Raw genomic sequence first — 24,999 nt, forward strand, 5'->3', positions numbered from 1 at the left:
TTTTTTTTTTTTTTGGTTCCTTCCTCCGGAACTGCGCAACGGTCTTTGACCCCATCCCGGACGTTGTGCTTTCACCTTCGGGCGCTGTCTGCGCGGCTCTGCGTGACTCTGGGAGAAGGGCGGCCAGAAGTTCTGCCTTGCCCGTTGTTGCGATGATTGAACCTGGCAAGTCACCGTGGATCAACGTGGGGCGGTCGAACTACACGCGACGCCATGCGCTGCAGTGGAGGCAGTCTTGCATCGAATCCGAGCCGGAAGGCAATGAAGCGATGCGCAAATTTCGGAGCGCACGCCACCATCCAGTGTCGAATGACTGCCTCCGTCACAGCTCGCGGCAGCAATGTCTCTCTCTCGGAGCTCCTGACGAGCCATGTGTGTTCATCGTCACAGCAGCTTGCATGGCGTGTCACCCCTGCATGCCGATAGTTAGGCTTTGGCGGCCGTGCAAAAGTCTTGCAAGGCAATATGTTATTTCCGAGTCATCCATGCTCGGGTTATAGGTCGGCGCCCTTCGACAATACAGCTCGGTGAGGATCCTGTCCCGAGGTAGGATTCCTTCAATACCATCGGCACTCATGGACCCGCGCCATGTCCGCCGGCCTCACGCCCTGACAGCGGCCTTTTCGGGGCGGTGGTGCGGCGCGATCCGAGAGCATCGGTGAGATCGAGCTGGCACTTTTCTCCATCGATCCATGCCGTAGATCACTCGATTCGGGTGGCACCGTCTCACTTCGTTGCGCTTCGCCGGCGTCGATACCGTTGAAAGTTTCAAAAGGGACAGAGGCGGAGCGTGGGTAAGGATGAGCACACTTCCGCAGGATCGTTCTTTTCCGGCGGTCTCCACTGCTGCACGGACAAGTCTCTGCGTTGCCTACGGTATGGCGATCTTGTTCAAGATGCCGCCTTGGGCATGGTCGAACTTGGACGAGATGCCCGGGCCCGTTGCGTGCGCACGACATCGCTTCGATCGTCCGGACATACAAAGCTCCAGCGCGAATGACGCGACTGCCGAACGACTCAGCCGCACCTCGCTTTGGATGATGGGGATTCTGTCTCGTGGGGAAAGCTCCCACAAAGTACCTTAGCAGTCATCGTCCGATTCAGGGCGCAAGCGAGGCGATCGTTGAGCGAATCGGGCTGCGAGAACAAGGCGGATACTCGTGCGACACGAGGAAATTCCAGCGTGGACTGTTTCAAACTGCCAAGAAGTGCGGTCGGCGCCAGCGGCGCCTAACCGACTGGACGTGCATCGCCGAGCGACAACCGGCCACTTTGCTCGCCTCAAGGATTCTTCCTCTCAGGAACGCCGCAGCCGGCATCAGTGGTTGGAGCTGCGCCCAACGCATGGTTTGTCTTGCCGCCTCCAGCGGGTGGCATTCTCAGAAGAGCAAAGGTGCAGAGCCAAGAAAAAGCCAGAGGACTGATGGCGCTCAGCATCTGTTCCATGTGCGAGGTTGCGCTCGGCGATCCGCTCGCCGGCAGCACGTCGCTGTCTCTGGCAAAGTTCCCACTCGCTCGGCGTACAGATGCCATCCCGACACCGCTCCCTTCCTCTAGCTTACTGCTGCAGATCCTTTCCTCTCCTGCCGGCCCTCCTCAAAATTCCGTCTACTGTACGATGAGGGAAGACGAGTGCCTGTCCATGATCGCCGCAACCAACACCTGCCGCTCTTTCCGAGGTGCGCGTCTCGACCGCGTGTTGGCTGCATATCGCGTCTCTTGCTTCGCCGCCGCCCGCCCTCTGTTGCGGCTGTTCTGAGTGGTGATGCGTACCCGTGTAGGTTCGCACAAAGCTCGCATCTGCGTCCTCGTTCCGATCGTCGTCGAGCATAGCCGAGATATCGCTTTACCCCATCGTGCCGTTGCCCTGCTCATACTGGGTCGAAATGCCCTAGCCTTGAAATGCAAACATCGTGCTGTTCCTGAACATCGACGCCATTTCTGCGCTCGAACGCAGCGAAGGAGGTGGGCAGACCTGGCCCCAACGCGAAGAGATAGCGGAGGCTCAAGACAGCCACCAGCCAAAGACGCAGGGCCGGAGACGCAGGGATACAGACCGTGCAACTCCGACGTTGGTGCCTTTCTCCTTGACGTCTCCGCCTTCTACTTCACTCGCGTCCACCACCATCTCCCCTTCTCTTCCGCTCCACCCGTGCTCCTTTGCATACACGGCTCGACCCACACTCCTTTCTTTCTTGTCTTCGCCTGAGTCCGGTATCCCCTAGGTCACTTCATCCCCCCCGATCGACATCGTTCCCAGCTCGATTGGAGCACGTGTAGCCAGCCATGCCGACTTCGACCCTCTCGCTCTTTGCGCCTGGCGTAGACCAGATGATCTCGCAGCTGGAGCGCACCGTGGCGGCCGTGGACGGCGACGTTTCGTTCCGCTTTGCGCCAACGCCTCTCGCCACCACAACAGCGCCGGACGGCGCAGCCGCCACAGTGTGGAATGTGCGCGCACACGAGTACGCTTCCATCAACGGCCACACCACCACCATCGTCGAGGACCAGCGTTTCCTCGAGTCGCACAACTACTTTGCGGCACGCGACCAGTCGGGCGCTTATATCGAGTGCCACTTTGACCACATTGGCGCGCCCGCTACGTGCGTCAATCGCCAGCCCAAGCACCACACCACGTACACATCGACATTCAAGCATGCTCGCGCGTTTGCCACCGCCTACCACCACCGCGTTGCCGCCAAGAGCCACAACTCGACCAGCTCGACCAGCGCATCCTCGAGCCAGACCACTCCGACAGCAGCGGCAGCGGCTGTCGTTGCCACCGCGACGCCGGACGTCGCAGACCAGGGCACCAACGCAACACCGGACCAGAGTGCCGTCTCCAGCTCGTCTGGCACCAACTCGCGGGTCAACTCGACGTCTGCCGCTGCCAAGGCCAAGACGCTTCCCGTGCTGCTGGTCACAGCCAGCGTGCTCTTCACTGCCGTTCTCACCTTGCAGCCCTAGACACGTCGAGCCGTTTCCAAGCTCCCTCGTCGTGCGGACAAGGGCCGGTCGCACTGGTGGCGGCCGCTGCGGTCCTGCTCACGACTCCCGCATTTTCGCCGCGGAGCTCGCTCACTTTCGGTTGCAATTCTTCCGCTTGTCGAAGTAGGCTCGACGAGCTGCGTCATCCTTTCCGCATCCACTCCGACCTCGCACATTCGTTCTTCCGTTACTGGCTGGCCAGATAGCAATACAGCATGCGTCGATCCGAAAGGCATCGACTTGTTTCATCTTGGCGAGAGAGTGAGATCAAAGAGAGGCTGAGGGTGCCCTGGTGGCTCAACTTGCATTGCGCGCGGCGTCTTCGTCGTCAAGTACAAGCTCTGTATCGACGGTGATCTCAGCTGCGGATGTGGTGGATTGTGCAGCGGGGCCTCGCTGCTTGAGCTTGCGGCGTGGAAGCGCGATTTCGAGCGCCTGGACCCAGTCGCGCGTTTCTGTCCAGGCGGCGAGGATCTCGACGACCTGGTTGACCGTGAGCACCTTTCGACCGACAAAGCTTTGCTCGGCCTTTTCGGCAGTGCCGACTTCATCCTCGAGCGTTTCACCGCGTGCGCTGAGATTGCGCTCGACGGCGCGCATCATGTCTTGCGAAAGCGGTAGCTTTGCAGCGCGGATGCCGAGGCGGTCTGCCTTGGCGCGGCAGAGGCCCTTGTATCGGTTCTTGTCCACGATGCCGCCGATGATGTACGTCTTGCCTGGCTCGAGTTCGGTCAGCGTGTCGTCTGTGTCGGCGGTGAGGTAGATGGCATCGGAACGTCGAATGCGATGCCGAGTCTGGCGGATTTCCTCTGAAGCCGGATGTCTGCCACTAGCGTCTATCTTGACGTGGTCCGATTCCTCTGCCGCGTCGAGTGAGGGAGTTTGAGGATCGCCATGTAGCTGTTGAGACAGCAGAGACTCGATTCCGCCGTGTTTGTAGATTGTGACGCGCTTCCAGCGCCTCCAGACCCCTCGAAGCTTGCCGTCCATTGCGCGACCGATGCTGTTGCTTTCGATACTTGCCGAGCTGGCAAAAGAGGTGCCGGACTGGGTTTCTGGCTGCGAGATTGAAGCTGCATCGGGGACGAGCGAGAGCTGGTCCGGATGCACGTCTCGCAGGCAGTCTCGGGGCGCATCTTGGCCGGTGAGGATGATTTCGCCAAAGGGCATTTTTGCGTTCCTGTTTGCAGAGTAGAGATACATGAGCTGTTGTGTCATGCTAGAAGCCTCTTTGTCCACCATGAGCTCGTCGAAGCCGCAGTCGATGACGAGTCGAGCGTCGAAGAACTGCTTTGGCGGTGCTTGTGAAGGAGCATGCTCGAGTCGGGAGCGCTTGGTCGCTGGGTGTGATTCGTCTACGGCGCGATCCAAGTCGTTGAGCTCTGCATCCTGCTGTGCGGCCAGATGACGCGCTCTCCTGTTTTCTTTCTTCTTGAGCCGCTCGGCTGCGCGACGTTCGTGCTTGGTGGCCTCTAGTTTTTGCTTGCGTGCGAGCTTCTTGGCGGCATTTTTGGACATGCCTGGCGGCGGTTGGATGGCTGGACCAGCATGGTAGCTGCTGGAACCAGCGTTGGCATCCGAGCCCATCTCTTCGTGCTGCATGTCTGTTGCTTTGCTCGTCGCAGCCGTGAAGCGCGGTCGTTTGGGAGCTTGGCAGAGAAGCAAGAAGACTCCTCGAGCCGCCTTCCAAAACCTTGCCGGTGCAAATCCGAGTCCCGAGTCCGCTCGGCCTCCGCCTCCACCTCGAGCGGAGGTGCGGATTTGAATTTTAATACAAGTTGGAGGCCAAATTGGCAGAGCGGTGCGATAAAGACTTAACGCGACGCGTGGAGCGGGCGCGCCAAAATGGCAGAAAGCAGAGAGGTGTTGGTCTTGAACCTGAGCTTCCGAGACGTATGCGTCTTCCGCACCCACCTATCCATCCATCAGTGCCTGCCGCACTTGTTCGCGACAACATGGCAGCATCCACATCCACATCCTCATCGATACAGCTACGCTCGGCGCCGCTGCCTCTCACGCAGTATCACCTGCTGGAGATCCCAAGCGAGCTCGTGCACCTCTTTGACCCACCAGCCCAGCCGAGCGACGAACCACCGTCCAAAAAGCGCCGGCAAGATCCAAGCAGGCTCACCATCAAAGGCAGATACGACGATCAGGCCGTGCTCACCACCGAATCACAGACGCTGGCGCTGCGTGCCGTATCGCAGTCCAACTCACTGCTGCTGTGCAGCATCGACACTGACGGCATTTCTTCAGCCGCCTCTCTCGAGCCCGAGTCGAGCGTTTCGGTTTTGCGCTTGCGCAGCAATGTCACCGACACGCTCGAGCTCTCGCCCGTGGTACCCCGACTCGACCGGCTCGTTGGTCTCCTCAAGGCCTCGCAGTACCAAGGCGAAGAGGAGGAAGAACGGCGCGCGACCAAGGCAGCGAGGCCGGTGCGCAAATACACGCCCAAGCAGCTGAGAAGCATTGTGCAAGCGAGCCCTGCCGAGCTCGACGCGGGCCTCATCCAGCATCACATCATCGAGATGGACGGATACATGCGCCACATCTCGCCCACCTGGACCGTCTCGGCGCTGCAGTTGCTCATCTCGCACCTCGACCTGCATGCGCTGATTCCCGATCAGGTGCCGCTCAACGAAACCGTCGAGGCGCTCCAATCGATGCACGGTCTGCGGCCGCAGGTGGTCACTGCGCTGCTCACCCAGTTCTTTGGCTGCGTCAACGCGCGCGACGACGCGATAGCATCGAGCGCAGCAGACACCACCGCCACCATCACAGTCAAGCTGGACGTCAAGGCCATCGTCCATTTTCTGGGCGTCGAGACACTCAAGGCGAGCGCACGCATCGGAGTGCCGCTAGCCGACTTCCAGCGCACCTGGACGCAGTCGTGCCTTTCGCCCGACTTTGAGGCGCTCGCGCAGCTCGAGCTGCTTTCGGGCTACTACCTGCTATCGCCTGCACCTTCTCCGAGCGTGTCGCTCTACCCGAATCCGGCGTCGGTACAGATCCAGTTCTACTCGCACCACGAGCTGCCAACCGAGCCGGCGGCGCGCTTCCAGGATCTCTTCCTGACGCGCGCCGCCTGGATCGCCTCGGACCTGCTGCCGTTCATCAGCGAGCTGGCGCTCAACGACAAGAAGAAGGACAGCCTGCTGCTCAAGTTCACGCGAGCGAGCAAGGCCAAGGTGCTCGACTGGGAGTTGAGCGACGCGGAAAAGAGGGCGTGGAACAAGGACAAGAAGGTCATCGGCACCGACGGCAAGCCCAAGAAGGTGTGGAGAGACGTGGTCATGTACTCGGCGCGAGTCAAGTACTGACAGTGTACCGTAGCGAGCCAAGGTAACTCACTCGAGATGTGTGGTGCATGCATCAAAGTGTCTGCCTTGTGGACCGGCGTGATGCGCGTTTGTGTGTGTGAGTGTGTGTGTGAGCCAGCGTGAGCCAGCGCAAGAGCCTATTTTTTAAATTCGACTTGGACGGCATTTTGGCTGCCGCTCTTGGCAGGAGGGCCACACACGTCAAAGGCATGTCGTGTCGGAGATGCGGCACGAGACATGTCACCCGCAGCTCGCAGATCCGCTCGACGCTTGACGCTCGACGCTGCTTTTCGCCACGGTGCACCGGCTTGCGATGCAGTAGTATCCACTCTCGCGCTCTGACGCGAGAATGAGCTGTCCCGTGTGGCGAACCTGCAGTCGTGGTGGGCAAGAGCATACCTCGCGGCACACCGGTGCGTGCTGTCCGCTGCATGGATGAGGCTGAACCACCGCCGCTCGGCCCGCTCGCATTCCCCCCTGTGCGCGTGCCTCTTGCCGCGACCATGCGTGCTGCCAACTTAGCACCCTCCGCAGATCAACATGGACCGCCTCGCTCACGCCCACAGCGTACAGTAGCGCGCTTCGAAGCACGCTTGATTCGCGAGTGTGGTCGTGCTGGTCGCCTTCGCACGCCAAGGCGGTGCTGTAACCACGAGAAGCTGCTCCAACGGCGTCGCTGGCTTCCATATGAGCGGCTGGTTCCAGCCGAATCCTTTCCTCTCTCATCTCCACTACTCCGCTTCCCTTCGCATCGCTGCTGCTCTCCACCTCGTCTTCGTCTACCGTTGTTGATCATCGACGAGCCACCACGACGATGAAGCTGAGCATCGCCACCGTAGCCGTGGCGCTCGCCGCGGTGTCTTCGACCTGCATCGATGCGTTGCCTGTGCCGCTCATGTCGCGGGCGCCAGCGCCGGACGTGTACAACATCAACGTCAGGAACCTGTACCCTGAAGACACGCTGTTCGACCGTGCACGCAACCTGTTCTACCAGTCGAACCTGTGGAAGGGTCGCGTGTCGGTGTGGAACGTGGCGGACAACTCGCACTTCAACGTGCTCATCCCTGGAGTCTCTTCGGACGGCAACGGCGACCAACAGATGGCGGGACTGTCGATGAATGGAGCGGGCGACAAGCTGTTTGCGGTGGCCAAGAATGCGGCCGCCTTCCGGTTTGGAGCGGGGCAGCGCAAGGACGGCGCCGACTCGTTCCACCGCTTCAACCTTCCCGTCAACGCGCAGAGCACACCCGCATGGAGTGTGAGCCTCAACGGAGTGCAGAACGAGTTTGAACAGCAGCGCGGCTCGATGCCGTTTGGACCTGTGGACTCGGCGCAGGATGCACAGGACAACTCGTACGTGGTGTTTGCGCTCGGCATCCCGGCCATCGCCAAGGTATCGCCCGATGGCCGTACCGTCACTCCCTGGTTCGCTGAGGCTTCCAACGGCAGCGAGCGACCCGGCTACACGGGAGTCGCCTACATCCCCGAGGACAATGTGGTGGTGGCGTTCGGTGGACCCAGGCCGCTCACCGCGTTCGATCTGAGCCAGCCTACGCCCACGGCGATCCCGGTGAGGCTGACGGGGGAGAACTTTGGCGGCCTGGATGGTACCGAGAAGCTGCACGGCATCCGGGTCAACGGCAAGACGAACCTGTTTGGAGCCAAGGCGCCGCTGGCGTACCGCTTCGAGTCGTCGGACGGCTGGAGGAGTGCGTCGGTGCGGTCGTCGACGCGCGACGAGTTCAAGAGCAACTCGCTCACCGTGGTCACCGAGGCCAACTTTGATGGCCAGCAGCAGATCTACGGCGGCGGCGCCTACTTTGGCGAGGGAGCCAATGGCGGACGCACGCAGTTCCCGCTCTACCGCATCTACAACCTTATTTGAAGTTGAGGTTGACACTTCCGTCTCTCTCCGTCAGTCCGCGCAACCTAGTCCTCGTCCTCGTCCTCGTCCTCGTTCTCATCCTGTCCCCTTCTCTTTCTGCATGTTTTGGCCCTTCCTCACTCCTTTGTCCTTTGCACATTGCTGCCAGGCTTTGCTGAGCTTGCTCGCATCTGGCAGGCGTGTGTGGCCTTGCTCTTAGCTCGCCCGGGCCCCCTGCGTCGATGCCAGTCGGTGGTGCTGCGGCTGAATCATTACTCTCTTTTCATCATACCGTCCAGAAGCGTGTGAATGTGACGGAGTGGTGATACCGTCTGTGCCTGTCAGTGGGATGTCACTTTGCATTTTCGCCAAGGTTGCAAAAGGGTGGTTGTGGAGCTCTACACTTGAATCGGTTGACTAGCGAAAGATTGCAGAGTCTCACAGAAAACGTTTGGGATTTAGGCTGCCGGCTCTGCACACTCTTTGTTTGCTGAATGATCTGGGGTGAGACTGGAGGTCGGAATGTGGAGCCTTTCGGGGTGATGCAGCCGAACGGCGATGGCGGCGAAGAGCGAAGAGCCCGACAGCGTTCATCAGGGTCGGATCGACGCAGCGGTGGAAGCAGGATCGAGATGGGGATGTCTACGACGTGCTCATGCATCTGTGTCGGAGCCAGAGCCAGAGTGACGGCGCATCTCGGAGCGGAAGTTTTAGGTTCGGCGTCCAGATGGCATCACCATGTTCCAGACAAAGCTCCACAGCAGCCAGACGGAGGAAGCGCTGGGCGCCGGCAGTCTGCGATCCTGGCGCTTGGAACCGCTGGGATCGCAGCCGCAGCCGGATGACTGGCGTGATGCCTGGATTCTGGCGCCAGGCCCGCGGAAGGCCCGCGTGTGAAATGCGCAATGCATCATCGCACCGCTCGGCTCGATCCCGACTGGCGGCGCGTCCGAATGCCTCGGAACTTTGTCAGTCTGCGAGTCTCGATCGGCAGTCTGTATTCGCGATCTCCAACAATCGATTACAGCTCAATACAGTCGCTCGAGTCGAAGCGGGGTCGACTACAAAATTTAGAGTGTGCATGCATCGAAAGGCGGCTGCCCTGCGCTTCACCACCAGCAGCGTCGGCTCGTCCGTGCTCGCAGACGTCCCAGCTGAATCATGGCTCCGCGTCAATGTCGCGGACGGTGTCGAGTCGAGTCGAGTCGAGTCGAGTCGAAAAGTGCGGGTGCTAGGTTGCCAATGCTGCCTCCAACAGCACAATTCATGCGCCTTTCCGGCCCTCCAGAGCCAAGCACGCCAGCGTTGCTTTTTTTGGGATCCGTGGTCTGAGCACCAAACGACACTCTTCACTCTGTTCGTCGGCAGCGACTGCATGTTGTGACGCTGTCTGGACTGCAGGCATCCTTCGTCTTTCCCACCACCGACCAACACTGGTGCCCACCGTACTCACACATCGCTACCACCACCACCACCATCCTCACCTTCACTTTGGTTGCTCGATATCTAACCCATCCTCTGATATCGCAACATCCCGTTCACCCGTGCTTCTTCGCCACCCTCCTGTTGACTCGTTGGGAACCTTTCATTGGCGCAGTCATTTCCATCTCGACACTTCATCCCCGCCCATTGAATGCCCACCATGGCCGCCACCGCCGCAGCCTCCTCTGCCAATAAGCGCAAGCCGTCGTTCTCCGACGAGTCGGACTCGGACTCCGATTCCCCTTCCTCCCCATCCAAGAAACACTCCGCCACCTCCACCGCAAAGCAGTCCGCCAGCCAGCAGCTCGTCCCCGTTCCCGGTCAGCCAGATGCGCCCCTCGTCACAAAGCGCACCCTCCAAAACAGAAAGGCACAACGCGAGTTTCGCAAGCGTCGCGAGGCGCGCGTCAGGGAACTCGAAGAGCGATGCCGCCGCTTCGACCAGATGGGCCTAGAGGCAAACACTGAGCTCCAGCGACTCGCACGCAACCTCAAGGAGGAGAACGAGGCGCTCAAATCGCTCATCGCACGTCTCGGATTCGCCCACATGATCCCCGGCGTGCTCGAGTCCGTCACCGCACACGACCAACACCATCCCCACCAGATCCAACACTCGCAACACGCCCCTTCTCACCACCATCCGCAGTCGTTCGCCCCCCTCGACCTCGGCATGGAAGCTTGGGCAAGACAGCCCGCACCAGCTTCTTCCATCTCCGCTCCTCCTCTCCACCAGCTTGGCGCTCCCGTCCCCGCATCAGCTCTCGACCAAAACAGCGCTGCCACCGCCCCGAACTCCAAGCAGTCCAAGCGATCGCGCGCCTCCACTTCTACAACCAACACCTCCGCCTCAGCCGCCGTCTCTTCCCTTTCCCACATGCCCGCATTCACAGAACTGCTCCCCACCACCGCAGGCAACGTCAACCCCAGCCTGCTCAGCGACACCTCCTCCCACACTTCCAAGCACTCGCTACCGGGCACCACCGCCGCCATCGCCATCCCTGCCACCAACAAATCCACCACCACCGCCAGACCCATCCACGACAACAGCACCTTTGACAACGATTGGTTTGCTCAGCTCGCACAGTCCGGTCACGACAAAGACGACGCCGACCTCAACGACAGCGCTACCAAGCTCGAAAAGTCCACCAACAGCAACACGCTCCCCAACGATCGCACATCCATCAACCCCATCCTCTCCCTCAATCTCGGCGGCAACAACAACAACAACAATAACAACGACTCCAAGCCCAACGCAAAGCCATCCGACGCACTCAACGCCAATTCGGCGCTCACTGGTTCCGCCATGCTCGGCGCCAACGCGCGCGACTTTGGCCTCGGCCTTGCTAGTGCCCTAGGCATCCCAGCCTCCTCCGCACCGGGCTCCAACATCTTCCCCATGCCCATGCCCACCCACCAGAACGGCGCTCTGCTCAACCCCAACCCCATCCCCTTTGCCTTCAACCTCAGCGACAACAAAGCTCCCGGCGACCAGAGCTGGTGGTCCCAGGTCGCAGGAAGCGTGCTCGAGGGCGACGACAGCGTCCTCGACGAAAAAGCGCAAGCAGTCGCACAGGCTACCGGCACCTCGAACAACGGCGCTCCCTCTCCCTTTGACCTCTCTGCCTTCCTCAACGGCGGCCTCACGCCCGGCGGCGGATTCACCTTCGGAAGCCAGTCCAACAACGACGCTGACGATGCCAACGATCCGCAGAAGAGCAGCTCTGCAAGCAGCGCCACCTTGCCCGACGACGCTGTCAAGCCAAACAACGGCAAGGCTGGCGAGACCCAGTCGTTGACACAGGCAGAGCATGCGCAGATGTTCCTTCGCCTCCTCGAGGCAAAGATGGTCAAGCGCGACCCAAGCCCATATGCCCAACTCGGATTCCAACCGCCTATGCACCAGCAGCAATACGCTGCATCCCACCAAGCCGGTCCGAGCTTCTCCGACGCCAGCTCGTCATCCTCGGCCTCCTCCTCGTCGAACGACAAGGCCGCGTTCAAGCAAGACGACGACTCGTCGCTCTCGCCCATCAACGTCTACTCGCGCCTGGCCCAGCATCCCGCCTTCCTCTCCACCAACGCGAGCGAGCTCGAGGAGCTTGTCGACTCGATCAGCTCGTCGCAGCACCAACGCCAGCAGTCGCAGTCGCTCTTCCAGTCGCCTTTCAACAAGCGAAGGGCTTCGCCCGCCAAGCCAGCGCCGGCGCTTTACCCTCCGTCCGCATCCGGTCTCACCCCGAGCATCTACGGGCCCAACGGCGCAGCTGCGCTTGCCAGCCGCTCGTCGTCCTCGGCCAGCTCGCATGGCGGCAAGGAGCTCGAGGTAGACGAGAATGCAGTCACCAAGATGCTTGGCTTGCTTGACCGCAAGACCTCGCGCGAAGCTGCGACCGCCGGTGGCGGCGGTATCGGCTTCTGAGTCGCTGCGATAACATTCATGGTCCCTCAACGCCGTCATTGAATTCGCCTTGCTTCGCACAAGCTTTTATCCTCTCGCCTCCTCAGTTGCCCTGTCACACGTTTTTGGATTCTCGTCTCCTATGTCGCACCGTCTCTCTATCTGCTCGTCTCGCCCTTGCGCAGCTCGCTTCGTCTCTGTCCACAGCTTGCCTTGTACATCTAGGATCCATCACAATCTGCAATTTCCACCGCTGCTCGTCCGTCCACAACCTTGAAGCAACAACCCGCCGAGCCAGGAGTTTCGCGACAGACACCGACAGACGCGAAGATGGAGTTCAAGTCTTGGATTGACGCGAGCGATGAGAGACTCTGCAGAGCGCATGATGCTCTGCATCAGCTGTGAAGCGCAATCAGAGGTTGGCGGTGAACTGGACACCCTTGGAGATGTTGCCGTTGAGGTCGGCGACGGCCTTCTTGATGAGCTCCGACTCGTACTCGTTGAGCTTGCCCAGCGGCAGGATCTTCTCGACACCGTTGGGGCCGAGCTGGAGGGGCACCGAGAAGAAGGCGGTGTCGTTGCCGATGACCGAGGTGACCTCCTTGGCACCCGCAGCGTCGGCGGTGAGGTCGACGTAGCCCATCTCGGGGTGGGCGAGCGCCTTGCCCGAGGCAGCCTCGAGCACGGCGATGGCGAAGCGGGCACCGGCGTAGGCCATGGAGAGCGTGGCGGAACCGGCGCCGTCCTTGGCCTTGACCACCTCGTCGCCGCCGAACTGGATGCGGTTGGTGAGCTGCTCGATCTTGTCCTGGCCGACCGAGATGGGCGGCTGGCTCTGGCTGAGCAGCGGCACGATGGTGACACCCGAGTGACCGCCGACGACGGGGATGCGGTAGTTGAGCGACTCGGTGGGCTTGCCAGCAGCTTCGGCGATGAAGGTGGAGGCGCGCACAACATCGAGCGTGGTCACACCGAAGAGACTGTATGCGCCGGAAGAAAGCAAGGAGCCGCGCCAGACAAGGTCAGTTACGCTGCTCGGATGCCAGAATGATGTCGAGTTGGACTTACCGCTTGGGGTCGTACACGCCCTTCTTCTTGAGGACCTCGGCGACGATGGGCACGGTGGAGTTGACGGGGTTGGAGATGACAAGCACGAAGGCCTTGGGCGAGTGCTCGGCGATGCCGACGGCGATGTCGCGCACGATGCCGGCGTTGATCTGCGAGTCGGACCGGCGCGATGTTCGGGTGAAGGGATGGGGTATTGTGAGTCCGATCGAGGAGCGATCAAGACGCCGGAGAGGGTGCAGCCGAGCCAATAGCGCAGGCGAAGAGATGCGCGCAGTTGTGGAAGTCGGAAATTGCGAGCGGATTTGTTGGGTGGCGTAGAAGCGGAAAGCAACAAGAGGTGTCAGTCGAGCTGCGTCATGCTCAAGCAGCAATCACAACGGCGCGGTAGCACGGGTCGACGGTCCAGAGCGCTTTGCGGCCGATCAAGAGCCGGTGCAGCAATGCAGCGCAGCGAGGATGCCTAGACAGAGACTGGCCTGACTTGCCGACGAGTTGCGGCGGTGGACCGCAGGCGGTAGCAGCTCCTGGCGGGGATCAAGCTCGGCGAGGCGAGATTTCCGAATTGGAACGGCAGCAGAGCGCGACCCCAGCTGTTGGTCAAAGCCCAAGCTGGCTCGCCGCGCATGGACCAACAAATTCGACTTTGGCCCCCCAAATTTGGAAGCCAGGCGGTGCGCGGTGCAGCGCGTGGCCTGGCGAGCGCATATCGATCGGTAGGCGTGTTGGGAGGGCCGCGCGCTGCGCTGCTGCCCCGCATACCGCCCGACTCGTCGATACGGTGGCTAAAGGGAAGTCGGTCGAGCTGGGTCGAAGCGCTCACGGGCTGTGGAAAGCTCTCGTCCTGCCAGGGTCGCCAATGTATGTACTCACGTTGAAGAGGTCGTCGCGGGTCATGCCGGGCTTACGGGGGACACCGGCGGGGATAACGACAATGTCGGCGTTCTTGAGCGCCTTTCCGAGGCCACCGTCGGCGGGGAGGTAGCCCGTGACCACCGAAGGGGTGTTGATGTGAGACAGGTCGGCGGCGACACCGGGGGCGTTGACGCTGTTCGGAAAAAGCAAGAGTCAGCTCCAGGTGCATCTCGACCGATGCGAATAAGCCGAGCATGGTTCTGCGTCGAGGGCACTTACACATCGTAGAGGGCGAGGTCGGTGACGAGCGTCGACTGCTTGAGCAGCAGCGAGAGAGGCTGGCCGATACCACCGGCAGCACCAATAACAGTAGCCTTGACCATTTTCGCGAATGAAGAATGTGACGGGGGAGGAGAAGATTGTCTAGTTGCGAGTGGGATGGAGTTGGAAGAGAAGCAAGGGCATGTCCGGAAGACTTGGAGGTGCTTTGAGCCGCTTCTGACGAGCCGGGCTGACCGTGCGGGAAACTCCACACTGGCGGGCGGCGCGCGTGCGGATCAGTGGGCGCGCGCTGCTCCCGCAGCGCTGGCTCAGCTTCCGCAGAGGCCAGCTGTCTCCGATGTGTGGAGACATCCGCGCCCTCGATACTCGCTCCCTCACATCCACGGATCGTCAGTCGGGGCATCACAGCATGCTCAATGCGCTGTACCCGCTTCGGGCAGGTGGGCGGGCAACACCGGCGCTCAGCGGATTCACGCGCGCATTCACACGAAGGTGCCGATCGCGCCATCCTAGTGCCGGCGTATTCCGGATTAAAGGCAGTCTTTGTTAGACTTTCCGGTATTCGATCTTTATCGAAATCAGATTCGTCCCGATGAGGCCTTGCATCCCGATCCGACCCAAGCCCTCCCTGGACGCCTCGACTTGCTATCATCAAGAACCATCGGCCTTCTTACGAGGTGCGCAACTCATGTACATCGACACGACAGCCAATCCTTGGAACGGATCTCCATGGAACGGATCTCAATGCCACAAACATCAAAGCTCGAGACGTTTCAACTCGAATTGTGACGGGACCTATAGACATTATGGGTAAAACGGCTAAGAAGAACAATCGTGATGTTCGAGCACCTTCGTATCATGCTCCGATCACGACGACGACATCTGGAGCTTGTTGCCAGACAGGCCACCGGAGCCGGAAGAGCGGCGAGAGCCAGGGCGGGTGCCTCCAGGCGAAGCGGGCTGCGAAGTGCCGGGGGGGCCGAGCTTTCCGACCTTCAGACCTTCATCCAATCCATCGAGAGCATCCATGTCGTCGTTGTCGAGCTGGAAGTCGAAAAGCTGAGCGTTCGACTCGATGCGGTGCTTCGTAAGACTCTTGGGAAGGATGATGTTTCCATGCGCCAGACCCCACTTGAGCAGAATCCTGAAGCGTGCGAAGCGTAGAATAGCGTAAAGAGTCAGTAAACGGACGCGAGACGAGTTGCGCAGGCGGAGAGGCGGCGGTGTGGTACTTACTGTGCGGGGGTCTTGCCGTGCTTGGTGGCGATGGCCTTGATCTCGGGGCGGTCGAGCGCCTGGCCCTGAGCCATGGGCGAGTAGGCCTGGATGTGGATGCCGCGCTCGATGCAAGCCTCGCGGAGCTCCTCGTGGGCGAAGAAGGGGTGCGACTCGATCTGGTTGACGGCGGGCTTGATGCGGCAGTTGGCGAGCAGGTGGTCGAGGTCCTCGACGTCAAAGTTGGAGACGCCGATGGTCTTGATCTTGCCGGCGTCGACGGCCTCCTCGAGGGCCTTCCAGGCCTCGAGACGCTTCTCGGGGCCCATGGTACCGGGCGAGTGCATGAGGTACATGTCCATGTACTCGACCTGGAGCTTCTTGAGCGAGTCCTCGACGGCGGCGGCGGCCTTGTCGTGGTCAGCGTCCCAGAGCTTCGAGGTGATGAAGATCTCGGAGCGGGGCACGTTGTTGGCCTGGGTCCACTCGGCGAGGGCGCGGCCGACGGACTCCTCGTTCATGTAGCGGGCAGCTATGATGCACAAAGTATAGAAGGCGCGTTGTGACAGGTCAGTCAGGCATTCTAGCTGAGACACACGATGCAAGCGCTCTGAGAGAAAGAGAGAGAGAGAGATAAACTTACCCGAGTCGATGTGGCGGTAGCCGGCGTCAAAGGCCCACTTGCAGGCGTTCTCGGTGGAGCCATCGTTGGGGGCCTTGTAGACACCCAGGGCGACCTGGGGGATCTCGACGCCGTTGTTGAGCTTGACGCGCTGGGTGGAGATGTTTCCGGCGATGATGCCGCTGGCAGTAACCTTGGACATGATGGGCAAAAGTAAGTTGGTGTTGGATACGAAAGGAAGAGAGGGGAGGAAGAGCGATGGATGGGTAAGAAGGAACGGCGGTGGTGCGGGCTTGGCGAGGTTTAAGTAGTAGGTCGATCGTGCAGGTGAAGCCAGCGGGAAGTCACGCACGAGCAGGCATGAGCAGCGGAAAGTCTGAGAAGACGGACGACGTGGAGCAGCGAGCAGGCAGCACGGGCACGGGCACAGTGCAAGGCAAAGACCGGCGCGAATCTGGCTCAAGGTTGGGCGCTAGGTGAGGCAAGTGCGCATGCGCTGCGATCTGGGCGCGCCTGCCGGCGTGGCTGCTGCGGTGCACGGAGCGGCAGGACAATCTCATCGAGGCGCGGCGGGCAACGCAGAGCGGCGGCGCCGATTGAATGGGATGCGGCTGATTGCAATTGTGCTTGTGTGGGTAGAGGGACGGGCCTTGGGTTTGGATTTGGGGTGCCACGGCGCAAACGCTCGTCACGAGCCACACACCGAGACGGGCCGAGGTAGCTGCGACGATGGGATCACACAGAAGGCACGCATACGCACACGGCACGCTGGTTGCAACGACGACGGCTGCAGCAGCGACAGCGGCAGCAGCAGCAGGACGCAGATCCCAGCGGGCGTGCAGCTGATGATGGCGCATGCGCATTGCGTCGATTCGAGAGCTGATGCGAACGAGGCCCCTTGCACCCTATCCGCGAGCGGAAGGCGGAACGAAGAAAAAAAAAGTGTCAGGTCAGCGGACCAGACAAGCGGATCTGCAGAGGCTGGGCGAGCTGGATACGGTCATCGAGCATCGATCGTGCATTCACTTCGAACGCATGCATGCACGCATGCACTGCACGTCTTGTGCGAGGGTGCTCGCTCGAGCCACTCTGGGAGCACCACAACGCGAATCTGGACAGCCGCGGAGGGCTGAAGTTGCGCCTCGGTTGGAATTTTTTGTTTTTGTTTTGACACGAAATCGATTTCGTGAACTTTTGGACGCAGAGGCATTGGACCAGAGGGCGCATCCGTCCCGACTGTTGCGACGGTGACGGTATTGTACATGAGCTCGATTTTCGCTTGGCCTCCTCCGCCGCTCCCGACCGGCGCAAACCGAGAGCATGAGCAAAGAGCTTCTTCCTCGCAGCCTTCGCCTTGGATGCATGCTCAACTGCCGATCGGCTCGGGAAATCTGTCTGGCAGTGTCCGACCCATCGATGGCTGCGCTGGTACGAGGCATTGGTACGAGGGCATTGCCATGGTTTGGCTGCGGCTGCGAGGGCTGCTGGATCTCATCACTTTGCGCACGCGTGGGTCTTTGACAGTCGCCCACCTGGGTCGGCAGCCCTGCAGCGCACCCTCAATTGCACCCGCCTTCGCACCCGCCTCCGCACCCTGGCTGGCCTCACGAGCGTACTTGCTGCGCTTTTCGGAGAATTTCGCTCCTTCTTAGCTGACCTGGCGCGAGTGCTCCTGCTCGATAGCCACACTTCTTCCGCCTGCATCGTGCATCGTGCGTCGCACATCGTGCACCGTGCACCTCGAGCTTCTGCGGCATCACAAGCGGCTGCCGCTTCGTCTTGGCCTCACCCCATGCAGGCAGATCAAGGTGCCAGAAAAGGGTGCCTCGGACGTGCATTTGGCCGCCTCCCGAGTCGGCTCGCCCGGCCACCGGAATCCAGCCGAGTCTTGGCCTGCTTCTACCGCTGTTTGCTTGATGCTCGCGTGCCATCGATAGCGTGACGTCACCCGAACCTCGTCAAACCCCTTCCGTTCGTTCGCATCTCTGCGAACCATGAATTTCTCGGTCGGCATCAAGGCTCGGCTCGACTGCCGTTCTCCCTCGGACAGCCGTGTACCTGAAAACCCCCTCTAGCCGCGCTCCAACCACATGGCCCACGGTGGTCAATGCCGGCGAATGCCAAATTCTTCCAATTCCTCCGAGCAACGCGCTCATCTTTTCAAGAGATCGGTATCTGGTACAATTACATGTCGGCATGTCCCGATGGCATGTCGAGGAAATAAGCTACAGCGAAGCCAACTTGAGCCTGTCAAAGTGGCAGCGTACAAAGTACAAGTACACGAGGCGAGGCGGGGCCAGGCTACTCGTCGTGACGCCGTTCCGATATCGGGCCGATGCATTCCCGACGCGTGAGATCGTAGCTGGGACGCGGTCCACCTATTGTCCCTGCTCATCCGGCTCCTCCTCGTCCTCTTCCTCTTCATCGTCGTCATCAGCATTGCCGGCGTTGGCAGCGAGGCTCGCAACAAGCGCCTCCAACTGCGCTTGCAACGATGCCGCGTCGCGATCGTCCGAATCGCCTCCCTCTACTTGCTCCTCGGCCGCATCTCGAACAGCCTGAGCCCCGTCCGGGGCTCCGTCCTCGTCGACTGGCTCGTGCGCACTCGTCGAGTCTGGGTCCACCTCCATGGCTTCCGGCTGCGTCGGTCGATCGGGCAGATCGCCTCCGCTCGCATCGTTTTCCGCTCCCGCTGCGGCAGCGGAGCCCTCATCTTGACCTTGGCCAAGGTCGCTGCCCTGAGCTTCCGCTTCGCTCTCCTGATGCGCCTGCAGCGAGGCCGTGAGCTGCTGAAGGACCGCAGAGAGATCCATCTCCTCCGCGTCTCCTTCTTCGTCCTCCTCCTCCTCGTCGTCCTCTTCTGCCGGTCCCCCTGCACTGTTGGCCGTCCCCTCGGGACCCTTGGCGGGCGGAGCTGCAGCGGCAGAGGAGGCCTCCGCGCTTCCTCCTTCCGCTGCCATCGGCTCCTCGAGGTGGCCTTCGACGTCCGCTTCGGGCAACGAGTCCAGCTCCGCCTCGGCTGCTGCGATGGCACGCTCGTCCGCCTCGTTGTCGGACTCGTCCGAGTCGCCCTCGTCCGCACCTCCAAACGCCGACGTGAGCGCACGGATGGCATCCTCGTACTCGGCCAGGTCGATGCCCTCCTCCAGCTCGCGCGCCTCGTCGCCTTCTCCCGCCACGCCCGCTGCCGCTTGGCCTTCCGTCTCGGCAGGCTGAGGCGCAGCGATCTCGTCGGAAACGGCCGGCTTGCTCGCAGTGTTCGGCGCACTTCCGATCTGCTGCAGCGCAGCCGCAAGCGTCTGGGATACCGCCGAGTCCAAGTCCTGCTGTTGCGCAGTGCCAGCCAAGCTTGACAGCGCGGATGCAAGCTGCGACGAGGCCGACGTCGCTGCCGAGGGCGTAGGCGCAGTCGCACGTGGAGGCGCTGCGGGAAGCGTGCCGGACGCGCCCATCGCGGGCATGTTGGCGGCGCGTGCGGCCGCTGCAGCTGCGGCGTTGCTGCTCAGCTGGCCGAGCAGCGAATTGGCGAGCACAGGGTTGATGGGAGAGCTCAGATCGTTGAGCATGCTTGCCAGCTGCTGCATCATCGTCGGCTCGCTTGTCGTCGGCAGCGGTAGCGACGTGGGTCCCTTGGCGACCGGCAGACGGCGTTGCGCTGCATTCGTGCCACCTGCGACGCCCATCCTTCCGGGCGCGACTGGGCTCGCTGCCACGGCGGACATCGACGCATGCGGTCGCATGTATTGCGGCATGGTCGCAGCCGCCGACTGCGCCGCCGCCGCCGCAGTGGCGGTAGCAGCAGCATCGTGATAGCCCGTCTGCGTCAAGAGGTAGGCGAGCATCTCCTCGGCCGGGCCATCGCTGGGTCCAGAACGGATGAGCTGGTAGAGCTGCTTGACCGAGTCGGCGTCCAGCTTCTTGGCCGTTCGTTTCTGGTACTCGAGGATGATCGACGCCGCCGAGCCGTTCTGGAATATGCTGCTCGCAGGGTTCGCCAGCGGCGCTGCGCCCGGTTGTCCATACGGACGCGGCCCCGCACGCGCGCCTTTGCCGGTCGGTCGCAGCCCAGAGTCGCCGACATTGCGATAGGCCTGGCTGTCCTTGAGCGGGCTGACGGCCAGCACTTCGCCGTTGAGGCCCGGCGTGACCATGGGGTGGTCTCTGCCGACCTGGGGCCGGCGCGTCGGCTTTCTGGATTCGCCGGGACTCGACCACGATGGATTGATGCGATACATGCTTCCGGTCTTGAGCAACCTGCCTCGCTTGAATGCCTTTTGCAACGCCTGATGTGCCGATGGACGAAACTTCTTGGTGAGCGGATAGGTGACCTGCATCCAGTTGAACAATGTGCGTGGCGGTGCTTCGCCCATGACGCGCAGACCTTCGACGATCATGTCTTCGTAAGAGGGCAGCGTGCTGGTGCCCAGTGGTCCTTGAACGATGACAGGCTCTGGCTCGGGCGACCAAGACGCGTCTCGATGGCTGGCCATGCCGGGAGAGAGGCTCGTCGCTGTACCAGCCGGATAGGTGGGCGTAAAGACTGGGTTGGCGCTGGCGCCTGTGAGGATGGCGATCGGATCGCTGAGGGCAGCGGCAGCGCTGGATGACGATGATGCGGGCGTCGCAGCTGTCTGCGACGGACTTGCTTGTGGCGAGAGGCGCTTCTTTGCCTCTTCGAGCTGCTGCAAGAGACTGGCGAGGGCGCCGCCTTGGCCTTCGGCTGCTGGCATGCCGCTTGTCGACTGTGCATTGTTGGAACTGGCGGACAGATTCGATTCCTTGTCCTGGCCTGCGAGGCTCGACAGCATGGCTGCAATGTTGCCGATCGGCAGGGCTGCTGAAGTGGAGGCCGAGGCGGGAGCAGCCGCAGCAGGAGCGAGCGGCAAGCCCTGAGGGCCCAGCATGGTAGTGTGCGCCGAGGATGACGAGCCGAGGATAGCAGCGATCTTGTCGGAGATGTCTTTGCCGGGTGCAGGCGTCGGCGAGGCTGTGGTGACGGGTGGGTTGCTGTCGTTGGACGTCGTCTGCGTTCGCGCGATGGCGCCTCTGGTTTCGCTCGCGCCAGTCCGCCTTGCCGGTGTTGACGCGGGTGTGGGGGAAGGTGTGGCACGGGTTGTTGCAGCCGCGCTGCCAGGGAGACTCCCGCCAAAATGGGCGGCAATGGCCGCTGCCAGGGCAGCGTTGGACGGCATGGGCCCGTCGCCAACGATGCTGCGAAGCGCAGCCGCTGGCAAGGATGACGGTGCGATGGGTGGCTGACGTGCTTTGGCGGGGGCGGGGGCAGAGACGCCAGCGCGCAGAGCTGAAGCACTGGCTCCGGAGAGCGCCGGCGGCAGGGGAGCGCCGTTGGGCCCGCGTGCTGGCTGGGACTGTTGGCGGACCATGGCGTTGATCGAGTTGATGAGGTTGGTGAGGGAGGCGTTTTGTGCTGCGTCTTTGGAGGGCGGACGGGCTGGAGACTGGGCAGCGGTGGATGCCGACCGAGCTGCAATCGATGTCGTTGCAGGCGGTCGTCGGGGCAGAGACGACACGGTGGGCGTGGTTTGGGCGAGTGCGGTCGGGGTGGAAGTGGCGGAGCGCGGCTGTGGTGCACGTGTTCGCGCATAGATGGAAGCGGCAGCGGATGAGGTGGATGTGCCCGAGTTGAGGAGAGAGTAGACGTCCTTGAGGCTGAGGTCGGAGGTGGAGGTGGGCCTGGACGACTCGATGCGCTGGCGCGCCTTGAGGCGGTCGATCTGGGTGTGGATGTGGTTGGGATAGATGCGCGCCTGGCGGTAGAGCGCCGACGAGCCGATGGGCGCGGCACTCAAGTCGTGGAGCTGCCTTTCGAGCTGTTTGACGAGGTCGATGAGCTCGGACTTGTGGAGCAAGGAGAGATACTCGTCGCGCGTCGAGGCGGGCAGCTGTGTGCCCGGGACGGCGGGGACGAGGTTGAGCGGGCCGACGCCGGCCTGACGAGAGAGCGGGCTGCCCGGCTTGGGTATATTGGTGACGGTGATGCCGGAAGCGGTGTTTGTGGCTCTTGCGGTGGCCGGGAGGGTGGAGAGCGGACGCGCGGTGGTGATTGCGGATGAGCTCGACGAAAGGGCGGGGTTCGAGGATGCAGACGACGTGGCGGCTGATGCAGCGGAGGCAGCGGATGTCGAGGTGGATGGCGCGGAGCTGGGTGCATGAGTCGGACGAAGCTTCTTGTTGGCAAGGTCGACCGACAAGGGTGACTGCCAGGATCGCTTGTGCGACAGGGTCGCGGCGCCACTACCCGTGGCGGAGGCAAGCGGCTTGGAGGGCGAAGCATACTTTTGGCGCGTTTCCTGGGTTGGATAGGCGGTGGCAAAAGACTCGGAGGCGCCAGCTTGAGCTAGTCTCGGCGCCTTGTACGGCGATGGCAGATGGATCTGCTTGGACGCGGAGCCGGAGGGCGTGGCGGAAGGCGTGGCTGCTGCGCGGTCGGGTGCGTTGCCTAGCGGCGTCGGCGGCAAGACGCGCGTGGGTGTGGCGACGGCGTTTGCGAACGGTGTGGCACTGGCGGTTGCAGGTGCCGATGATGGCTGAGCCGCACTGGTGGCGCGTGGCAGCGAGACCGACGACTGGGATGGCGGACGCGTGGATTGGGACGCGACTGCAGCGGCGGTGGCGGGCGCGATGGTCGGAGAGCCTGGCGGTGAGGCGAGGTCGATGGGTTTGGCCAGCGTGCCGAGATTGGTGGAAGTGAAGTCGACGGCGGCGGCAGCGCTCACGATGGCGGGCGAGGCCGAGGTGGATGGATCATGGCGACGCGTCGTGGATGCATCGGTGGATGCGTGGATGGCATCGCTGGACGACTGGCGCGTGGGTGGCGTGTGTGCGAGTGGTGGTGGGGCTGATGATGGAGCGGGCGAGGGAGACGGCGCCGTTGCGGCGGTCATGTCGGGCTCGAACGGCGAGCAAGGTGCGGCGCCGGATTGCGAGCTCTTGGTGGGATGGTGAATTCCAGTTTTGCGAGGCGTGGAAATTTCAGGTTGGTGGTGGTGTGACCTGGCTCCTGAAACTGTAACGCGTCGGCACCGCATCGCATCGCATCGCAGCGCGCACTGCACCACCGCCCACCAACGCCATCCGCCGCCATCGCGTTCCGCTAGGCAACGCCGAGTCGTCGCTCGCGGCGAAATTCATTCAAAATGTTACGCCGCTGACACGCAGTCGCTCGACCCGCAGTTCCAACTCGCGTCGCCCGCGATCCAGTCGTCCGCACGATGCTGCACCCGCACCGGCACAGGCACGCCTCACCGCAATGCCGCAATGCCGCAATGCCGCAAACACGTTTCGTCCGCATGTCAAATAGACACGACAACGTCTCAATCCTTGACTTTGGCGTCCCCAGATCAAAGCCATCTGGCCCACGGCCAAGGGAACGCAGGTCATTCGAGTCCTGGCGGTCTTGAGCCGGTATCCGATGGTGATGTTCGGGCCTGCTAGAACGGACATGAATCCAAAGAGTCGATTGTGGTCCTCCCTCTCGCGGCGAGTCAAAATTGCGGAAAGGCCTGTGCCAACGACGGACGGGTCATGAGCGATGTTGTAGGCGATCTGAGCCTTCGGCTTGAGACAGAGGAAGCACCCAGGTCTTAGCAGGTCGAGATCGTAGCTTGTGTTGCTCTCCCTCGAATGCCCAGCAAAGGCCCGTGCAACAACGTTGACCAACGTGCGCACAGCGAGGAGGGCTACGAAGTTAGCGGGAGTAGCCGTGCTGCTCGACAGGCTCCAGAAAGGACGGTACCCCGTCGGTATCTAGACGTCAACGTCCAGCCCGTCTCTGAACTCTGCCTTGTAGTTACACAGCAGGCGAGAGATGCAACGCATGACATCGTCAGGGATTGGCCTCAAAAGGCGAGCGCTCTTCTTGACCGAGAGGTGTTCGTGCTGGACGTCTCGATACGTGTCATCGACGCTTTGTCTGCTTCCACCTGAAGGCAAGAGCCCTACGCCTTGCACAGCCTGTCCAAGCGCGCGACCTCGCGCTCCGGCTCCCTACTGGCTCCATAACCAAGACACGAACAACGAGGCGCTGCGGTATGAACCCTGCGCCGTTCCGCGCCTGAGAAGGCCGAGCAGGGGCCGACAGCCGTCCATGAAAGGCACTCAAGTGGGGTCCCGCTCACTTGCTTCTTCGCACCACCGCTCTGCCCTCCCTATAGGCTCTTTCGCCTCGCACACAAGGATGCGGAGTCGTAAAGGAGCCTGCGGTTGGCCATCAGCACCAACACCTGATCCAGCTCTCCGAGGTGGTAATGGCAACACTGGGAGGGGTCCGACTCGCTAAGCTGGACATAAAGCCAAGGACGTCGCTGAAGCGGACGAAGAGCTCGAAGCATGACGAAGTCACCAGCACTGTGCACGCTGGCCCTCATGTATCGTGACGCAGAAGCCGATCCTTGCCGCTTCTTTTCATCTCAGCCTGCTCAACACTTTCGACGAGCAAGGAGAAGGCCGTAATAGTCGATCCGATGGCGCCAGGCGAGAACAAAGGGCCCGGTTCTGGGCAGGTGCGCGCCTCAACATCGCTCGGCGGAGGCTGTCGAGCCACCAACGGCTGCGGCACCTTCTGCGGCCTCGATGTAGCTCATAGGGACAACGCCTTCCTGGCCGTGTCGACACGCGCCTCCCACACGCACCGTCCACAGGCAGAAAGCCAAAGCGGCAAAGAATCGAGACGCGAAATTGAGACACAAAATCAAACACAAATTTCGACCGAATCTAGAATCTTGAAAGATGGAACTTTAGACTTAGATCATTAGTCTGTTAGAGTATGCCTAGCCCTAGGGTTAGGGTTACAAGGTCAGGGTTAGGGTTAGGGTTAGGGTTAGGGTTAGGGTTAGGGTTAGGGTTAGGGTTAGGGTTAGGGTTAGGGTTAGGGTTAGGGTTAGGGTTA

The 24,999-nt window shown here is 61.6% G+C and overlaps 10 protein-coding genes across 10 annotated transcripts; 6 read left to right on the top strand and 4 right to left on the bottom strand.

Annotated features, from left to right (window-relative positions):
- Positions 1-800: 800 nt before the first annotated feature.
- On the top strand, positions 801-1,759 carry PAN0_042c6362 (uncharacterized protein; the record flags this gene model as incomplete). Its single annotated transcript, XM_014798178.1, has 2 exons — positions 801-946; positions 1,258-1,759. 2 exons carry the CDS (start codon positions 801-803, stop codon positions 1,757-1,759), a joined length of 648 nt encoding a protein of 215 aa, XP_014653664.1.
- A 527-nt stretch (positions 1,760-2,286) lies between these two features.
- On the top strand, positions 2,287-2,967 carry PAN0_042c6363 (uncharacterized protein; the record flags this gene model as incomplete). Its single annotated transcript, XM_014798179.1, has 1 exon — positions 2,287-2,967. One exon carries the CDS (start codon positions 2,287-2,289, stop codon positions 2,965-2,967), a length of 681 nt encoding a protein of 226 aa, XP_014653665.1.
- Positions 2,968-3,285: 318 nt separating this feature from the next.
- On the bottom strand, positions 3,286-4,590 carry PAN0_042d6364 (tRNA (guanine-n -)-methyltransferase; the record flags this gene model as incomplete). Its single annotated transcript, XM_014798180.1, has 1 exon — positions 3,286-4,590. One exon carries the CDS (start codon positions 4,588-4,590, stop codon positions 3,286-3,288), a length of 1,305 nt encoding a protein of 434 aa, XP_014653666.1.
- A 353-nt stretch (positions 4,591-4,943) lies between these two features.
- On the top strand, positions 4,944-6,308 carry PAN0_042c6365 (uncharacterized protein; the record flags this gene model as incomplete). The annotated part of the gene is made up of 1 exon (XM_014798181.1): positions 4,944-6,308. The coding sequence occupies one exon, from the start codon at positions 4,944-4,946 to the stop codon at positions 6,306-6,308; it is 1,365 nt and encodes a 454-aa protein (XP_014653667.1).
- Positions 6,309-7,122: 814 nt separating this feature from the next.
- On the top strand, positions 7,123-8,193 carry PAN0_042c6366 (uncharacterized protein; the record flags this gene model as incomplete). The annotated part of the gene is made up of 1 exon (XM_014798182.1): positions 7,123-8,193. One exon carries the CDS (start codon positions 7,123-7,125, stop codon positions 8,191-8,193), a length of 1,071 nt encoding a protein of 356 aa, XP_014653668.1.
- A 1,621-nt stretch (positions 8,194-9,814) lies between these two features.
- Positions 9,815-12,073, top strand: PAN0_042c6367 (uncharacterized protein; the record flags this gene model as incomplete). Its single annotated transcript, XM_014798183.1, has 1 exon — positions 9,815-12,073. One exon carries the CDS (start codon positions 9,815-9,817, stop codon positions 12,071-12,073), a length of 2,259 nt encoding a protein of 752 aa, XP_014653669.1.
- A 391-nt stretch (positions 12,074-12,464) lies between these two features.
- PAN0_042d6368 (NAD-malate dehydrogenase) lies at positions 12,465-14,355 on the bottom strand (the record flags this gene model as incomplete). The annotated part of the gene is made up of 5 exons (XM_014798184.1): positions 12,465-13,032; positions 13,121-13,469; positions 13,706-13,922; positions 13,991-14,165; positions 14,252-14,355. The coding sequence occupies 5 exons, from the start codon at positions 14,353-14,355 to the stop codon at positions 12,465-12,467; spliced, it is 1,413 nt and encodes a 470-aa protein (XP_014653670.1).
- Positions 14,356-15,121: 766 nt separating this feature from the next.
- Positions 15,122-17,132, bottom strand: PAN0_042d6369 (2,5-diketo-D-gluconic acid reductase A; the record flags this gene model as incomplete). Its single annotated transcript, XM_014798185.1, has 6 exons — positions 15,122-15,398; positions 15,491-16,001; positions 16,113-16,383; positions 16,478-16,619; positions 16,854-16,996; positions 17,118-17,132. The coding sequence occupies 6 exons, from the start codon at positions 17,130-17,132 to the stop codon at positions 15,122-15,124; spliced, it is 1,359 nt and encodes a 452-aa protein (XP_014653671.1).
- Positions 17,133-17,507: 375 nt separating this feature from the next.
- On the top strand, positions 17,508-18,166 carry PAN0_042c6370 (uncharacterized protein; the record flags this gene model as incomplete). Its single annotated transcript, XM_014798186.1, has 4 exons — positions 17,508-17,519; positions 17,616-17,703; positions 17,775-17,923; positions 18,029-18,166. 4 exons carry the CDS (start codon positions 17,508-17,510, stop codon positions 18,164-18,166), a joined length of 387 nt encoding a protein of 128 aa, XP_014653672.1.
- A 303-nt stretch (positions 18,167-18,469) lies between these two features.
- PAN0_042d6371 (uncharacterized protein) lies at positions 18,470-22,996 on the bottom strand (the record flags this gene model as incomplete). The annotated part of the gene is made up of 1 exon (XM_014798187.1): positions 18,470-22,996. The coding sequence occupies one exon, from the start codon at positions 22,994-22,996 to the stop codon at positions 18,470-18,472; it is 4,527 nt and encodes a 1,508-aa protein (XP_014653673.1).
- Between the last annotated feature and the right edge of the window lie 2,003 nt (positions 22,997-24,999).

This window comes from Moesziomyces antarcticus (genome assembly GCF_000747765.1).
Source record: "Moesziomyces antarcticus DNA, scaffold: scaffold_v10042, strain JCM 10317, whole genome shotgun sequence".
Lineage (NCBI taxonomy): Eukaryota > Fungi > Basidiomycota > Ustilaginomycetes > Ustilaginales > Ustilaginaceae > Moesziomyces > Moesziomyces antarcticus.